Genomic DNA, 19,266 nt, shown 5'->3' with positions numbered 1-19,266 from the left:
CATTTCAGGTGACTAAAATGTGACTAAAACTAAATAAAAACTATTCAAGAGACTATGACTAAAACTAAAATCAAAATTTGCTGCCAAAAACAACGCTGGTAGGAACTCTAGTTTGAAGTGTTTTCATTGATCTGTGTCGGAATCATTACTGCTTTTCCTTATTTACCCTGACCCTAATTTATTGGTTAAATCAAATATTTATATATAAAAAAAAAGTCTGACTTAACCACTTTCAACATGGGGCTAATATGTAAAAATCTTTCCAAAACAAATTAAAAACCTTTCCAAAAAATAGCTAATATACTGTATCTACACGCTCACAATGAAACAGATGAAATATGGAGACACAAGGTGTGTGCCCTACAGTGACACTCATGGAACTGCTGTGAATTTCACTCCTGTCCAATCTTAATGGCACGAACAGCTGTGGGACACTCTGTTCCTCTAATAATAACATGGCCTAAAGACTAAGTACACACAGCTATAGAGCTACGTATAATCCAACCTATAGGGCCTACTTAAACAAAGAACAACGCGTCCTCATTTCTTTTGGAGACCTCAAGTCTCAATAAAAAACCTCCATCAATCCACCTGTCAATTCGCCAAATGGCTTCAAACGACTTACAAAGCCATCATCCATTCACATGTTGGCCATCCACTCTCCGTCCATCCACTCGCTCATCCATCTCTCCGTCGATCCATCGCTCCTGTGTTGCTTTCCAGATGTGTCTCACCTTTTCCTTTAATGACTAATAGATTAATGTTCTTCTAATAGCCTCGATGGCTCGCACAGCAGATGCTCCTCGCTCCCTAACACACTATTTTTAATTCCATTAACCATTCCGTTTCTGCGTGCGTGCGTGCGTGCGTGCGTGCGTGTGTTCGTGTTCGTGTGTTTGTGCGTGTGTGCGTGCGTGCGTGCGTGCGTGCGTGTGTTCGTGTTCGTGTGTTTGTGCGTGTGTGCGTGCGTGCGTGCGTGCGTGCGTGCGTGCGTGCGTGCGTGCGTGCGTGCGTGCGTGCGTGCGTGCGTGCAAATGTATAGTACCTGCAACCTTGTATGCATCGTGCACGTGCAGGGTTATTATACTGTAGTTAACTAAAACTAAAGCAATTTTGAATTGGAAAAAAACTGAAAGGAAAAAAAAAGCTTTACAAAGCTTTACAAACAAGAAATGATGACATAGTCATATTATTACCATTGAAAACAAATGGTAAACTGTATCTTTGCATCTGCCCCGTGTGAACGCAGCACATACACGTGTTATGTTCAGCGGGGATATCTAAAGGAACTCACTGTTATAGGTGAGCCGGAAGCCCTGCGCCGTTCCAGAAGCGTTGCTGTTGAACTCCAGCGACAGGTTGTTGGACGTGCTGTTGATGACGGGACCCATCATGTCCCCGAGTGTGAAGTTGCCGAGGAGACGCCACGAGCTGTCCTCCCCGTCATACACCTGCCAGGACAAACACAGCTTGTCAATCAGAAGACTTAGGCCTGACGTCGAAATAAAAAAAACGTTCGCTCTGAAAGAATATATATTCAAAGATTTGTGCCGCATTTTCACGATTTTTCAAAAATAGCAGACCTACAGTATAACATAATGCTTAGTTAAAACACCAAAACGGGTTCCCGTCCAGAATGGTTTAATCGGTTAATCGGATAAACAACTATAAAAACTACTGATAATCTATCATTTAACCATTTAGACCTGAGGCTGATACTACAAATGTCTTCTAAAAAAAAAAAAAATGGTGCATTTATATAGCGCCTTTATCCAAGGCGCTTTACATAGATTGTGCATTACATTCACCCATTCACACACCGATTGCAGCGGAAGCCATGCAAGGTACCAACCAGCACATCGGGAGCAATTTGGGGTTCAGTGTCTTGCCCAAGGACACTTCGACATGTAGACAGGAGGAGCCGGGATTCGAACCGCCGACCCATGGATCATTGGACGACCTGCTCTACCTCCTAAACCCTGACAGTTTTATGAAAGAATGTCAGTGGTTCTCAAACTATGTCAAGGACCCCCAGAATGATCTGTATTTGGCTGCAGACCCCCATCTGAAAATATTGTTGTTCCAGGGACCGCCCAGAAGCAAAGATTTGAGTTAAAAGCGTTCGCTCTGAAAGAATATATATTCAAAGATTTGCGCCACATTTTCACGATAAAAAAGCAGATCTACAAACTCGTAGCATGGCACTCAGTGCCGCGCCATGAGTTTGTAGATTTTAGTTATTTTTCAATAGCTAAAGTATAACATAATGCTTAAAACACCAAAAGGGGTTCCGGTCCTGAATGGGTAATAAAATAATTGATACATAACCAATACCTATTTTGGACCATGTCATTATAGGTAATAAAATATTTGTACGTTTATTTGTTTGTAGATGTGCCATTTTCAATATGACACTGTCTGACAAACTACGAAATAAGGCTTAAGTGTTTAATCGATTTATTGATAACAATTATAAAAACCGCACTTTACTTCTCCATTATCCAATAAATCAAAAAAGTAATCGATAAAATAATCGATAAAAAAATAATCGATAGTTGCAGCGATAGTTGCAGATAGTTCATCACTTTCAGACATGGTTGGGCAAGTCATGAATTAAAGGCAATCAGACTACCAAGTAACATAACATTCCAAAACATTCCAATTAGGGGTGTCAAAAAAAATCGATTCGAATTATGTAGTATGGACATGGTGTTGGGTGCTGGCACATATGCACACATGGCATCAACGCATGGTGCTGTGTGCCGGCACACACACTCTGTCTTTCTTTTATCTGTTGTATTGTGTTTTTGTATGGACATGGTGTTGGGTGCTGGCACATATGCACACATGGCATCAACGCATGGTGCTGTGTGCTGGCACACTACGCTATGTCTTTCTTTTATCTGTTTTGTATTGTGCTTTTGTATGGACATAGTGTTGGGTGCTGGCACATATGCACACATGGCATCAACGCATGGTGTTGTGTGCTGGCACACTACACTATGTCTTTCGTTTTATCATTCATTTCTTAAGAGCCTGCCCAGGGACTACAGATGAAATTTAGCTTTGGCTAACTCTGGCCCATTTACATTGATGTGAAAACTGACATGTTGATTAATGAGCTTTGTCCCTGTCAAATAAATAAATAAATAAATTAGAATCACGATTCACGATTCCACGATTCTGGAAAAAAAATGCTTTAGAATTCTGTCAACTGCCTTGCCACTTGACTGTACATGAGACCAATGTGTGGGTTGTTCCCACCTGTGCCCACTTTACCCCACCAGGGGACAGCATGCAGCAATGTTGGTCACAGTCAGCTCCAACCACCTTAGTCATGTTGGTTCACTGGTTGCTGTTAGGATATGGCAAGTGGGCCACCAAAAAAATGTACAAAACGCTAAGATAAGGGTCCATTTCGTTACCAACTCTACAATATTTAGCTGGGGACCACCTGAAACCCCCTAAAGGACCACTGATTGAGAACCACAGTTTTAGAAAATGCATTTGAAATGGGCATTGAGACTGAGCAGCACAGGAGATATAGAGAGTGGGAGAAAGTACTATCACCACCTCCATATTTGAGTACCACAGACGAAAAACGTCACAAAGTCCAAATTTCAGACTGACCCCTCCACGAAAAGGCCTTGTTGTCCTGAACCCTTATCTATCATTTATATATTATGGATCAATAGTGTGGACTTAGACTGTTATTCGTCTGTGGTACTCAATTTTATGTACAGCCGTGTTGAAAAATGACACTACAATGGCATTGACATTTACCTACTTTCATTTCGATAACAGAAGGAAAAAAAGTGAATCGAATTCATAAAATATTGTCGGCTGAACAAATGCAGTTATTGAAGCATGCAAAGATTCATGCAACGTAGTTGTTGACTGTAGGCCTATATTCTCATTACAGGACCGGTGCGGGGGAGAAGCTACGTTGGAGCAGCTGACAGCCGTCCAGTGGTGGTGGTAATGCCCTTTTTGCTTTAGTTTGCGATTACTATTTTTGTTGTGGTTTATTTGAGTTGCTGTGTTTTGCATTGCCACCACCCTGGGCAGGTGGGTCTGCCCAGCTCCTTTCCCCCCGTACTGGCCTGCATTTGTACGATATCTCACATCTCAATAGATGCATCTATTCTTATTGTTGATAGCTGAAATATATTTTTGATTGATGTATTGTCTTATGGATTGAATAATGAATTGGTTTACGTATGGATAACTGACCTAATTGCTGACCAATTAAATGAATACAACTTCTGTATACCTTTTGTTAACCACGTTTCTGCCTACCTTTATACATTGTATAACGAATCTGTGTTGAGGAGTCATTAAGTACTCATTGCTATATCTTATTAAATATCCCCTGGGGTGCAATTCCCCAGGTGGCGTAGTTGGCTATAGTTAATTCATATCGCCCTGTCACCTGTTTGGTGACAGGGCGATACTACTGTATCCTGCAAAAACTAGATCTGAGCCTCAATGGTTTAGTGTTCCTGACCCCTTTAAAAGCACTAATGTATATGCATTTCCAATCACAATTTTCAGTAAAATGTATGAAAAAAATTGACATAATACAAAGAGGTTTACGGGAGACATTTTAATACGCTAAATATGAAATCATTTAAATGGTTTCATGTTTGTGCTAGGCGGATGATGTAACAGAAACCATTTTGGTTATAATCACATTCCAGGGGATTGAATTTGAAAGTTATTATTATTTTCTGTTTTCCATGTGACAGTTAATCCATTGAGACCTGGAACGCATCCATGTCACGTTAGCGTTTAACCACATTAACCATTAACCCATTTTGGGGCGGGAACCCCTTTTGGTGTTTTAAACATTGTTATAATTTAGCTATTGAAAAATAGCAGATCTACAAGCTCATAGCGCGCCACCGAGTGGCGCGCTATGAACTTGTAGGTCTGCTATTTTTGAAAAATCGTTAAAATGTGCCTCAAATCTTTCCGAAAATTGTCATGATTTAGAAAACTTTTTTTTTTAAATTTCGACGTCAGGCCTGAATGGGTTAATTGATGTGGAGGCTGTATCCAGCTGTGATGAGTGTATCCAATTTTTGTTCACATGTCGGCAGAGAGAGGAAAACCACTTTCAGTGAAGAATGGCATCGGAGAGAGACATTGGCTAAACCTAAACCCCACAACAGAAACCAACAGCAATAAGAGCTTCTGTCTGCATGTTCACTGGGAACTGTTCAAGAAGCAATGGGTTACAGACTGTAATTTAATAAATGTGTGTGTGCGTGCGTGCGTGCGTGCGTGCGTGCGTGCGTGCGTGCGTGCGTGCGTTCCAATAATTTGATTTTGAGTATACAGATTTTTCCTGATCGGAAATTTATATTTTTATAGAACACTTATGCCATATAAATAGTACAATATCCAGTCTAATATCATGATATGGATATAATAATGATTCTAGGGATGACATTATTTTGCTTGAAAATTACGTGATCTGCCCCGATTTCCGATCACGTGATCGGATCGGGACAACCCAAGCGTCCGAGGGTAAGAGAATGAAAGGGAGAGTTGTAAGCTGGGAGGCATGGCATCTATAGCAGTGGCAAGTACAAATCTGAAGCCATAGCCATATTCATAGCAGAAATAGCAGTGTATCATTGCTCACAAAAGCAAAATGCTTTGATCTTGTAGATCTGCTATATTGTCCCCCAAAATAGGGGCACCTGATTAAAAGTGGTACACATAATAAATAATAGTTGTATGTAATAATGTGTGGCCTAAAACACCGTTTTGGCATGTCTTTCTCCCCCATACTGTAGCTCCATTCCCTAGCTCTCTCTCTCTCTCTCTCTCTCTCTCTCTCTCTCTCTCTCTCTCTCTCTCTCTCTCTCTCTCTCTCTCTCTCTCTCTCTCTCTCTCTCTCTCTCTCTCTCCCTCTCCCTCTCCCTCTCCCTCTCCCTCTCCCTCTCCCTCTCCCTCCCCCCATTTTGCTCAATCTCGCTCTCACAGTAAAACTCAGTATTGTTAATGAAAAGGCCTGCAGCTCATATATCAACATGTCACCATCTGCACCCCTCCACTCTCCTCTCTCCCTGCTGCCATGGCGCCACCACCACCACCACCCCAACCACTCCGACCAATATCACACCATTGACGTCTTTCACTTTCTCTATTACACTGATAAAAACCATTCCTGCACATTCCTACCATCTCTCGCTCTCTCGCTCTCTCTCTCTCTCTCTCTCTCTCTCTCTCTCTCTCTACGGTAAAACCGGTACAATTCTGAGGGACAGCGAGTGCATTCTCCGGCAGCGGCAGCAGCCACGGCGACGCCGCCAATTGCCGACAACAGCCGTGGCAGTGTTTCCTATGCCGTGGCAGTGTTTCCTCTGCCACCGGCAAAGCCTCCTAATCCACCACAGACCGGCGGATGCCGGCACCTGCCGCTTGCCACCGGCACATGCCGGCACATGCCGGCACCTGCCCCGGCACATGCCGGCACATATGCCGGCACATGCCACCACCCGCCGGCGCCTGCCTGCGCCTTCCGGCACCTGCCGGCACTTGCCGGCGCCTTCCGGCGCCTTCCGGCACTTGCCGGCGCCTTCCGGCACTTGCCGGCGCCTTCCGGCACTTGCCGGCACCTTCCGGCACCTGCCGGCGCCTTCCGGCACCTGCCGGCACTTGCCGGCGCCTTCCGGCACCTGCCGACGCCTTCCGGCACCTGCCGGCACCTGCCGACGCCTGCCGGCACCTGCCGGCACTTGCCGGCGCCTTCCGGCACCTGCCGGCACTTGCCGGCGCCTTCCGGCACGTGCCGGCGCCATCCGGCACCTGCCAACGCCTTCCGGCACCTGCCGGCATCTGCACCTTCCGGCACATGCCGGCGCCTTCCGGCACCTGCCGGCGCCTTCCGGCGCCTTCCGGCGCCTTCCGGCACCTGCCGGCGCCTTCCGGCACCTTCCGGCACATGCCGGCACCTGCCGGCACCTTCCGGCAACTGCCGGCACATGCCGGCACCTGCCGCTTGCCGCCGGCACATGGCGGCACCTGCCGGCACATGGCGGCACCTGCCGGCACCTAACCCTAACCCCTAAACCCTAACCTTAACCCCTAACCCTAACCCCTAACCCTAACCCCTAACCCTAACCTTAACCCCTAACCCTAACCTTAACCCCTAACCCTAACCTTAACCCCTAACCCTAACCCTAACCCCTAACCCTAACCCTAACCTTAACCCCTAACCCTAACCCTAACCCTAACCCCTAACCCTATGCCAGGTACCGGCATATGTGCCGGCAGTTGCCGGCAGGTTGCCGGAGGGTGCCGGCATGTGCCGGAGGGTGCCGGCAGGTTGCCAGAGGGTGCCGGCATGTGCCGGAGGGTGCCGGCGGGTGCCGGCATGTGCCGGCGGGTGCCGGCGGGTGCCGGCATGTGCCGGAGGGTGCCGGCATGTGCCGGAGGGTGCCGGCATGTGCCGGAGGGTGCCGGCAGGTTGCCGGCAGTTGCCGGCACGTTGCCGGCAGGTTGCCGGCAGGTTGCCGGCAGTTGCCAGCAGGTTGCCGGCAGTTGCCGGCATGTGCCGGAGGGTGCCGGCATGTGCCGGAGGGTGCCGGCGGGTGCCGGAGGGTGCCAGCATGTGCCGGCGGGTGCCGGCATGTGCCGGAGGGTGCCGGCGTGTGCCGGAGGGTGCCGGCGTGTGCCGGCATGTGCCGGAGGGTGCCGGCATGTGCCGGAGGGTGCCGGCATGTGCCGGAGGGTGCCGGCGGGTGCCGGCATGTGCCGGCGTGTGCCGGCATGTGCCGGCATGTGCCGGAGGATGCCGGCATGTGCCGGCATGTGCCGGCGGGTGCCGGCATGTGCCGGCGGGTGCCGGCATGTGCCGGCGGGTGCCGGCATGTGCCGGCGGGTGCCGGAGGGTGCCGGCATGTGCCGGCGCGTGCCAGCATGTGCCGGAGGGTGCCGGCATGTGCCGGAGGGTGCCGGCATGTGCCGGAGGGTGCCGGCAGGTTGCCGGCAGTTGCCGGCACGTTGCCGGCAGGTTGCCGGCAGGTTGCCGGCAGTTGCCAGCAGGTTGCCGGCAGTTGCCGGCAGGTTGCCGGCAGTTGCCGGCAGGTTGCCGGAGGGTGCCGGCATGTGCCGGAGGGTGCCGGCAGGTTGCCGGAGGGTGCCGGCGTGTGCCGGAGGGTGCCGGCATGTGCCGGAGGGTGCCGGCGGGTGCCGGCATGTGCCGGAGGGTGCCAGCATGTGCCGGCGGGTGCCGGCATGTGCCGGAGGGTGCCGGCGTGTGCCGGAGGGTGCCGGCGTGTGCCGGCATGTGCCGGAGGGTGCCGGCATGTGCCGGAGGGTGCCGGCATGTGCCGGAGGGTGCCGGCGGGTGCCGGCATGTGCCGGCGTGTGCCGGCATGTGCCGGAGGGTGCCGGCATGTGCCGGAGGATGCCGGCGGGTGCCGGCATGTGCCGGAAGGCGCCGGCATGTGCCGGCGGGTGTGCCGGAGGGCGCCGGCATGTGCCGGCGGCTGCCGGCAAGGCGCCGGTGGGGCGCCGGCGGGTGGTGGCATGTGCCGGCATTTGTGCCGGCATGTGCCGGGGCAGGTGCCGGCAGGATGCCGGCGGGTGCCGGCATGTGCCGGAAGGCGCCGGCATGTGCCGGCGGGTGTGCCGGAGGGCGCCGGCATGTGCCGGCGGCTGCCGGCAAGGCGCCGGTGGGGCGCCGGCGGGTGGTGGCATGTGCCGGCATTTGTGCCGGCATGTGCCGGGGCAGGTGCCGGCATGTGCCGGTGGCAAGTGGCAGGTGCCGGCATCCGCCGGTCTGGTCTGTGGTGGATTAGGAGGCTTTGCCGGTGGCAGAGGAAACACTGCCACGGCTGTTGTCGGTAATTGGCGGCGTCGCCGTGGCTGCTGCCGCTGCCGGAGAATGCACTCACTGCTTATGACAATTCTGTCACCTGGCTTTCCTGATTTCTACCCGAACTCCCTGAACTGCACCTGGACAATAGAAGTGTCCCATGGGAAAGGTAAGGACGTAAGATACGACAACCCTGACAGTGTCACAGCAGCAGCAGTGATGCATGATGAGTTATAGCCGAAAATAGCCGATTTACACACACACACACACACACACACACACACACACACACACACACACACACACACACACACACACACACACACACACACACACACACACACACACACACACACACACACACACACACACACACACAGAGTTGTGGGAGGGAGTTGATGGAGGCTCACAGTATTTGTGAGCTGGAACACATCTTTCCAGGGACTGAGTGCCCAATTCACACAATATGGAAGATTACTCCCAAATGTACTCCACAATGTGGATGAGAGAAGGAACTGTTTGATGAGAGTGAAGTGTAATGTGTCTCTTTTTCTAAAGTACTGTATGTGCCCTGTTGGGGGGAGAGAGAGAGAGAGAGAGAGAGAGAGAGAGAGAGAGACCTCTGGAAACTATCTGAGTAGATGTACCCCAGCCAGCACCAAAACTGAGTCCATTTCAGGGCACTTGGTTAGCCCTTATATGTCAACAGTCCCTGGGCTAAAACAAATGGCCCGCACAGTGTAAAGCATTATAAAAGCGTTACTGTTACTCTTCTTATGTGTCTTGTCTAAATGGCTTTCCAACATATTTAGTCATGCTGTATGTTAGGCTTGTACATTAGGTGAAATTAGGGGATGTACAATTAGGCTGGTATGTGTGCCAAATAGGAATGGCACAAGAGGAATGGAATGGAACGGCACTTTAGAATCAATAGAAAATTCCAACTGGTCAGCGATTCGCTATCTTTTATACACATCCTTGCGTTGAAGAGAAATGAGATTTTTTTTTTATCTATAAAATATTGTATATTATACTTCTTTGGAGGAGGGAAATGCAGTAGTCTCAGCTGAAATCTGTCATAATGTCCAAAAATGCTTGAAATGCTTGAAAGACAGCTAAGAGTTATGGTCTCTAGGCTTATAGTGGGACACTGAGACTTTGCTAACAGCCGCAATATAAGAATTAACCGATGAGGGAAGACAGCACAGATAGATCATATGGCCGTACGGCTGTTCAGAATTAAAGTCTGTCATAAATCCAATATCCAGTATGACTGAGGGGGGGGGGGGGGGGGCCCTCCTGCCCTGCTGACTGAGACAAAGACAGCCAAGTGCAAGACTTCTGACTCTTTGGAAGTTGAAGCGGGGACATAAACTAACTCTAAACAATATTAAAATGACTCTCTATGACATATCATTGTCTGGGACGTTATTAAACTCAAAAGAGTGAACAACGGCTTGTAATTGAGCCCATTCTCTCCTTCACAATTAACTAAACGATCCTCCAGCTGCAGAAAGCAACTACTAGCCTACTGATACAGAATGACTGACAGCACACGATTTACCTAAAATGTGCTTTTAAAATAGGATATAGCACCTAACACATATCCATGACAAAGTGATAATTGGTGGATAGCAGATTATAGTTAATAACAGAATTTATGAAATTATCCTCACGACTGATATAAAAACTGGATATAAACTGGAATGAAACTACTACTGCTGTGAAGTCTCATGATTCACATCCAGACAACTTTCTTCCACATTTTGGCTGCAGTTATGGCCTGCAGTGTTAATTTGAGAAAAACACCATATGCTAAAAACTATCAGTGCTCTCTCATTGCCCTGGAGAGAGAGTATATTGGACTTATTAGCCGAGCATTAAGGTTAGAATAAGGTTAGCAGACTTTAGTTTCGTTAGCAGGCTTATAAGGTTAGCATATACTCTCGCTGGGAGTTCACCTCATTTGCATGAATGGAAGGTTAGTGTGTTCTGAACTGCTCCAGATGTTCACTGTTTGCTTCGCTGGCATGTTTTTGACTTACGTTGGCCTTTAGCCTGCTAGTGTCTCGCTGATGTATGTATGTATGTATGTATGTATGTATGTATGTCGGTGTTGCTTTTGCCTCAAAGTGCACCACTCCCCCACACATTGGGGGTGCGGCCAATGTGGGGGGGGCTTATGTGGGGGGCCAATAAAGGATTGTGTGGGGGGGCAATAAGGGCTTGTGTGGGGGCAAATAAGGGCTTGTGTGGGGGCCAATAAGGGCTTGTGTTGGGGGGGGGGGCAATAAGGGCTTATGTGTGGGCCAATAAGGGCTTGTGTGGGGGCCAATAAGGGCTTGTGTGGGGGCCAATAAGGGCTTGTGTGGGTGTGTGTGGGGGGGGGGGGGCAATAAGGGCTTGTGTGGGGGGGGGGGGGGGCAATAAGGGCTTGTGGGGGCCAATAAGGGCTTGTGTGTGTGTGTGTGTGTGTGGGGGGGGGGGCAATAAGGGCTTGTGTGGGGGGGGGGGCAATAAGGGCTTGTGTGGGGGCCAATAAGGGCTTGTGTGGGGGCCTATTCCTATGCCCAGTTTTCCGGGTTTGTGTAAACACAAACATTGAAGATACAAGTGAAGACAAGTGAGGAGGCAAATTGTGATTGGCCAGAATGAGATGATGTATGATGATGAGAGCGCCCCTCACTTCACACAGGTGTGATTTTGAATGAGTGTGGCTAGCGATCCAGGGGCTGGAGCCAGGCTAAGACTCCCTATCAGCCTGTGTGTGTGTGTGTGTGTGTGTGTGTGTGTGTGTGTGTGTGTGTGTGTGTGTGTGTGTGTGTGTGTGTGTGTGTGTGTGTGTGTGTGTGTGTGTGTGTGTGTGTGTGTGTGTGTGAGAGTGGCGTTGCGTTGCGTGGCGTGGCGTGGCGTGCGTGCGTGCGTGCGTGCGTGCGTGCGTGCGTGCGTGCGTGCGTGCCCCTCTCTCTACCTCTCCTCCTCCCTGGGGCTTATTGTAATATTCATCATCAGTCCATTACCAAGTCAAGAGGGCGGCGAGTCACCAGTTCTCTATCTGAAGCGCTTGCTAGTCAGAGCCCTGAGGTAGGGTCAGGTGACTTTACGACTCTACCAGAATGCAAAGAGACTGACACTGACACTGTGCTTTTAGAAGTACTATAGTTAATACTTATACTTGCTAATAGACGTCATAACTCCTAGAGGTTAAGGTAAAACAACACAGCCATGCGCGTGCACGCATGCACACACGCACACACGCACAGAGAAAACCCTGTAATTCAAGATGCGTAAGGCTGTGTATTAATCATCAGAGTGATTACAGGGAACATTGTTTTACACTGCAATTTTATATTACAGATGTGCGCGCGCATACACGCAGCACGCGCGCACACACACACACGCACGCACGCACACATGCACACATGCACGCACACACACACGCACACACACGCACGCACGCACGCACACTACTGCATCGGAGACAATGCTGTGATGCTGTTGTGGTACATGGTAATATTTCCAATGTCCGCTGTAGGGAAGACATACAGGCAGAACCAATGCAATTATCAAATAGCTTAGTCTAGAACGCAGCACGCAACAATAGCTGGGCTAATGTTTCATTCATTTTTTTCCATGTCCTTTAGATTAGGACCAATATAATGACCCGTCAGCTTTCTCTAATCTCAAATAAAGTCCTATCAAAGGCATGCCCAGATCAGCACTGGACAAAGAAGGAAACATCTCAGACTTAACCCATTTCACATGCCATTTTGGGTGAAGTCTGGGATAAAAGCAAAGTGTGAAATAGTCCGTATGATTCCTGTATAATTTCATTTCTGAAGCCGCATGTGGTCTCCCTCTCCTCCAGGCACCGTGTTTTACACGGCTTGCTCCAGTGTAGGCAATCATAATAACTTGCCCACCAATCTTTCGCTAAGCTTTTAAATTCATTTTACATTTACGCAATTACATGTGCGCACACACGCACGCATGCAAACACACTCACACATGCACTCACGTGTGCGCACACACACACACACACACACACACACACACACACACACACACACACACACACACACACACACACACACACACACACACACACACACACACAGTCAGAAATTAGCCCAGAACATCAGCGTTTTGATCCGCTGTGCGCAGTGCGCGGATGCAGCATAGATTCCGAGAAAAAAGGGTTTAAACATGGCGCTTAAACAAAAACAGGTCGGACAGGGCTGAGCAAGTCGTTGCCTAGCAACCGGGCCGTTCCTAAAAAATAGATTTTAGCGAGACCATTTTATATCGATTAAAAAAACCCGTCCAAGACGTCCACAGAATGTGCCAGGCACTCCGAGGTTTTATTTGATAAGACATCTGTGGACGTCTATCGCAGTCAACGTGTTAATTTGATTCAAAACATTAACTCCCCAATTTCACAAAATAGTACAGAACACATCATTTTATGGAATGAATTGTGTTCCCGTAAACAGAAAGCAAATGTTTTCTAATCATTACATAGGCCAATAGTTCCACATTATGCAGGATGGGTGCCAAAACTGATACCATTGGATAATAGTTAGAGGCCTCATGCTTGTGGGGTATACAGGCAAGTAAAAGAGAAACGGACTTACACACTTTACTCATAGCCCCTTAAGCGTTTATTCATGCAAGCCAATAATTCGTTTTTTGGCTTTGTGCCTTAACACTTACAGCGCTAGCATATTGATAAATTATGATCTAATTCACGCCAGCATTTTTCCCAGTTGAGCTCTTATTTTGAAAAGCCACATTTCCAGACTACCGGAAGTGAACATATAACCTAGTAAGTGGAACAGGTCCTGGACAGGCCTTGTTTACAAGATGGGTCTATACCGGGGCACTGGAGGGCTCCACATCGTCGACCAAAAAATGCCATCTGGGACAAGGAAACATATAGAATGGATTATTATGGCGAGGACGATATAAGATGGGCAATCCATTGTCATTACAACAACAGGTAGCTACCCGATGCTAACGCAAGTAGCATTATGGCTTGATCGATCGAAAGCGCTATAGAAGCGCAATTGCCATTGATCTACACCAATGGCGGTAAGCGTAGTATTAAATAATAGGCTTCAATTGACCTAGATCTACGCCAATGGCGCGGAGGGTGTTAATTGGGTCATAAAATACTAGCCTGGCATGACCATACTAATATCACTGCGGGAGGGCAAATATTTGTATTTATTTTTTGAAATGGCAGATTCGTCTAACCTTACTCCGCCAGATGGTGGCAGTAGTGAGTTCCTCCTCCTGCTCCCATCTGGCCTCTCTCGGACAGAGACGATGTACTCCGATCAAATGCTGATCGGAGCGATATGCGGCCGTATGAGGCCGCTAGAGGCGGGATCAACGCGAGACTGGTGACGTATTGAAGCTGCCTGTGCTACAGCGCAAGTGTAAACACAACCTAACAGGACTACAACTCGAAATTATTATGGAGATATCAGTATTTTGTCCCGCTGCTTCGGGTTCATCGTTTCTGCTTGAGAGAGACCAGATGCAGGTAGGAGGAGGGAACTTGTGAACTCAATGCTGCCGCAATCTGGCGGAAGTCAGGTTAAGATTCGTCTGGTTTACAGGCAAATACAATACATGGAGTACGTACAGTCGTACAATAGACTTCTACACAAGACAGATGCTCGTGCTAATACTCCTGTAGAAACAACTAGACATTATAAGAGAAGGGGTTCTTAGTAGAAAACATGCTACAGTTGGGTGCCACCGATATTGTCCCTTATCATTTGACCCATTTAGGCCTGACCTCAAAATTTTAAAAAATCCTTCTAAATCCTCCAGTTTTCTGAAATAAATATTTTCACGCTTTTTCAAAAATAGCAGACCTACAAGCTCGTAGCGCGCCACTCGGTGGCGCGCTATGAGCTTGTAGATCTGCTATTTTTCAATAGCTAAATTATAACAATGTTTAAAACACCAAAAGGGGTTCCCGCCCAAAATGGGTTTACTGTCCTTTTGCGCAGATCACGCAAACCTCAGCAAAAAGAAAAGGACAATATCGATGGCCTCCAACTGTAGGTCCCAGGGGACATAATATTATAGACAATCTCTCTAATCCCAGGACAGTATCTGTATCTTATCCCAATTCTCTCCAATGGAAACCACCATTCTATTTCAATATTTGGCCCATTTTGTCATATAAGCCGAGTATCACATCCGACTTCATGAACAGTTCATTTCAGACAATGTTGAATAGACGTTCGGATTTTGATCTGTGATCCAGTTTAAAGTTTATAAAGTTAACTGTGTTCACACTGCCCTGGGCAGTACAGTACAGTACAGTACAGTACAGTACAGTACAGTACAGTACAGTACAGTACAGTACAGTACAGTACAGTGTACAGTTACAGTGATGTAACCCTCTAGCATCCCTATTCTGGGATGGACATTCACTGAAAAGAGCAGATCTACAAGCTTGTGGCACGTCGTGAGCTTATAGAGCAGCTATTTGGTAGAGAGGGAAATACTAGACTAACTAGAGGCTCAACAAAGCAAATAGGGTTTAAGTGGTTATTTATTTATATATCCTACAATTTGAGGAAACACATATTTGATTATAACTCATTACGCTGATTGGATCAGCGTAATCAGCTAGGATTTGTCAACTCTCCAGTTGGATATTTAAGCTTTTGAACTATGCAAAATGGAATAGCTGATCGAGCCGTGATTACATTTGGTTTGATGCTGTGAAACTTGTTTGTGTTGCCAATGTTTGCTAACATTTAGCTAGAATAAACCAGCAGAGTTAAAAGTATTACGAAATGTTAATTTAAGCATTAAGTGGCTTTGTATACTGCATTAAGTTTGACTGCTGTTCCAACGTTTAAAGCATTGCGGTTCTCTTACTTACTATTGTCATTCCTTTTACTTGTGTCATCATATTTGACTTCTCTTGTGTGTTTATGGTGTGAGAAGGCACTCTGCTTTAAGTGTTGAAGTGTGTGGCACTCCATTATACTGACTATCAAATAATTAGAATCTCCTTTCTCTCATTTCCTTGTTTGTGGAAGACATAGGTAACAGTGTAAATGCATGTGGTTGTGAATGTATTGGTAAAGTGAGCTTGTAGACAAATGCATAATAACATGCGCTATTGCAAATAACGATAGGGATGATAGGGGTGTCTGGCACTGACAAGGGGATCCAATTTATATTCATGTTTCAAAACGTGAAGGTACTTCCTACTGAATAGCTCCAGCACCAAGGCTGTTCATTACTCCAAATGTTACACGATAATTACACACCTAGTGTGGACACACAATAGGCTAATGTGTTATATCAGAGTATAAACTGCATTGCTTTCCCTCAGCTTTGCACATTTACTTTTTCAATACTTCAATACTTCTATATCACAGAACATCTCAGAGGCAAATATTGTACTTTTTACTCCACTGCAATTATTTGACAACTTGAGTTATTAGTTACTTAGCAGATGTAGATTATTAACACAAAAACATACTCTGATTATGATGCATTGTTAAGGTTAAGCTATACCCAGCAGCACATAAAGCGATAAAACGCGCCTATGGTTCATTTCCAATGAGACCTGCGTTTTTGCTCGGAGAAGTCGCAGTGCGACAACGCAAGCGTATTTACCTGAGTGCGGTCCTGTGAATTTGTTGCGCGAGTGCTCGTTACGTGCACACGCCCGTGACTCACCAGAGCTGGATTCTCTTTAGCTTTTTTTTTACGCTTGCGTTGTTGCGCCCTTCTTCAACAGACCTGGAGGAGACCTGTGTTGATCCAGGCAACAACGCTTGCGTTCCTCGCTTCACGTTTGCAAGGCCCTTAACGCCGATCTGGATTTCGCGGCGCACAGTTTAAGTACAGATTCTACAAGGATACATGATACACATTGTTAGGATAATTCTGAGGACTGACATGCATTCTGTCAGGCCCAAAGATATGTTCTCAGCACTTGGACTATTATATGGAAGGTCAATTCTGCCTAACCATGAAATGTGCTGCTCTGCGCTTGCCGTCCGAGAGTGGCGACACTAGTCTAACCAACTATGAACATCTCATCCACTGAGAATGGAAGGCCTACTGCTATATGCCGAGGCCACATAGTCACTGTCCTCGTCAGAATACCTGGTGACTGATACGAGAAACATTCCCCTTGCATTCATGAAACCTTATAAAGTGTCGTGACTAGACGAGTCACGACACTTTATAAGGTTAGACTCTAGACTCTAGCTGTCTGGATCTGAAGCTTTCCTACAGAGAAATAGCTGCTTGACCTTGCTGTATGAGCCTGCTGTTTAATAGCTACACCGAGGGTGCACTAAAAACTTAAGACGTATTATCAGACTCATTTACTTCCCTTGCTAGGACATTAAATGGTAAATGGTAAATGGTGCATTTATATAGCGCCTTTATCCAAGGCGCTTTACATAGATGGCGGCAAGAAACCATGCAAGGCACCAACCAGCACATCAGGAGCAATTAGGGGTTCAGTGTCTTGCTCAAGGACACTTCGACACTAACTCTGGGGGAGCCCGGGTTCGAACTGGCAACCTTGCGGTTGCCATCCGGCCACTCTACCCCTGAGCCAGTGCCGCCAGTACATTCAGACACATCAGCAGCCATACAGTCATATACTGTGTCAATATAACTGAAGTGAGATGAATACTACATTCATAATATCAATCAATAATCAATATATCAATAGCCATAAACGGAACATAAAGTGTATTAACGTTCCAACTTATTTCACCATTGCTTTCTACGGTGGTTCACCAAGGTGGAGTACATGACAACTTATTCACGTTTTGGAAGGAATATATTTGTATTCCAAAACATACCATCCTGGAAACATTATCTCCACACTTATACAACCATAGTAAGCCTCTGTAAAAGTCAGGGAGAACCACAGTAATAGTGCTGATGCAATCTAACCACAGGCTCAGCCATGCTGCTCATGGCCTAATACTGATGATACACTCTAACCACATATACTGGCTTAACCCTTTTAGGCTTGACGTCGAAATTTAAAAAATGTCTTCTAAATCCTGACAGTTTTCTGTCAGGATTTGCGCCACATTTTCACGATTTTTCACGATTTTTCACGATTTTTCAAAAATAGCAGATCTACAAGCTCTATGAGCTTGTAGATCTGCTATTTTTCAATAGCTAAATTATAACATAATGTTTAAAACACCAAAAGGGGTTCCCGCCCAAAATGGCTTAACCATGCCCCCAGGCCTGCTAAGAGACATTGGGAATTTACAAAATAAAACTGTTTTACTGGATTCAATTTGGTTACATTTGCACATAAATTAACTGAGGATTGGCTGGGCTGGGAGGTCTAGACACTAGAAAGGATGCAGATTTGACAGGAAATATGATATGATGTGATATATGGGCCATTCTACCGAATTGGTTCAAATTCAGTTGGAAATTGTGTGAGATTTGTATGCTATTTTGGAAAAACTTTGACCATATTCATGTTGCACCAGATCTAAGGGACACATATTTAGTAAAGGCACAGTCAATTATCATATTGTATTTTAATAATGTAGTGGAATATATTTCCTCTCCCAAAATGTGTCACTACCGAAACATAGACTTTTACCTTCGAATAAAGATACTTATTTTAATCTATTATATATTTTTTCAATCCCCCCTGTACAGACCATTTTTAAGAATGTGGGTACAGTAGGTGGTTCCACAATTAGATACATTTAAATTGAAAATGTAACAATTGTTTTAATGTTGAATTATTGAGAGTAATCAAAATCTAAACGCAATATCTTAAAATGTGGGGTTGATAACTCACTATCTTTGATTTTAGACAAAACAACCAGTGTTTCGGTAGTGACTGCACTGTTTCGATAGTGACTGCACTGTTTCGGTAGTGACCACAGCATTGTCTTTACAATGCGGTGCCATAGTCACTTAACTATTTTGCTAAATATGAACTCATAAGATGCTTTACATTTGCTCAAGCTACTACTAAACGACTACTACTGCCTGATCACTTTGGTGCTAAGTCACATGGAAGCCCAACAAACCTCTCCATCTCCTTTGCCTGCATTCTCACTCTCAGTCTCTCTCTGCCACACTTTTTACATTTTGTTTTGGTATTTTGGACCACATGATGAAATAGAAATAACAGAATTAAGTACATTATAAAGCATAAACATCCAATTTTGTCACTACCGAAACAATCATGTCACTAATTAGTGACTAATTGTTTCGGTACTAGTGACTGTTTCGGTAGTGACAATTGTATCTAGTTTTTAGCTCAACTCTACAATGCTAGGCAAAAAACAGCTTTGAACTGATGTACACAAAACCAAAATAGTTTATGAGAAATAAGTTATGAGAAATGATGTGTTTTGGTAGTGACACTCCTTAAAACCACACACTGA

At 46.4% G+C, this 19,266-nt stretch overlaps 1 protein-coding gene across 1 annotated transcript in view; it reads right to left on the bottom strand.

The window, feature by feature from the left end:
* LOC306919635 (CUB and sushi domain-containing protein 1-like) overlaps nucleotides 1-19,266 on the bottom strand; it is a gene marked incomplete at its 5' end in the record, with an annotated part of 687,041 nt that overhangs the window by 235,412 nt on the left and 432,363 nt on the right. Inside the window, 1 exon segment of the mRNA XM_079496199.1 lies at nucleotides 1,295-1,451. Coding sequence (XP_079352325.1) covers nucleotides 1,295-1,451 — 157 coding nt within the window.

The sequence above is a fragment of the Electrona antarctica genome (assembly GCF_951216825.1).
Source record: "Electrona antarctica genome assembly, chromosome: 3".
NCBI classification, from domain to species: Eukaryota; Metazoa; Chordata; class Actinopteri; order Myctophiformes; family Myctophidae; genus Electrona; species Electrona antarctica.
This window is presented reverse-complemented; position numbering and strand designations above follow the sequence as displayed.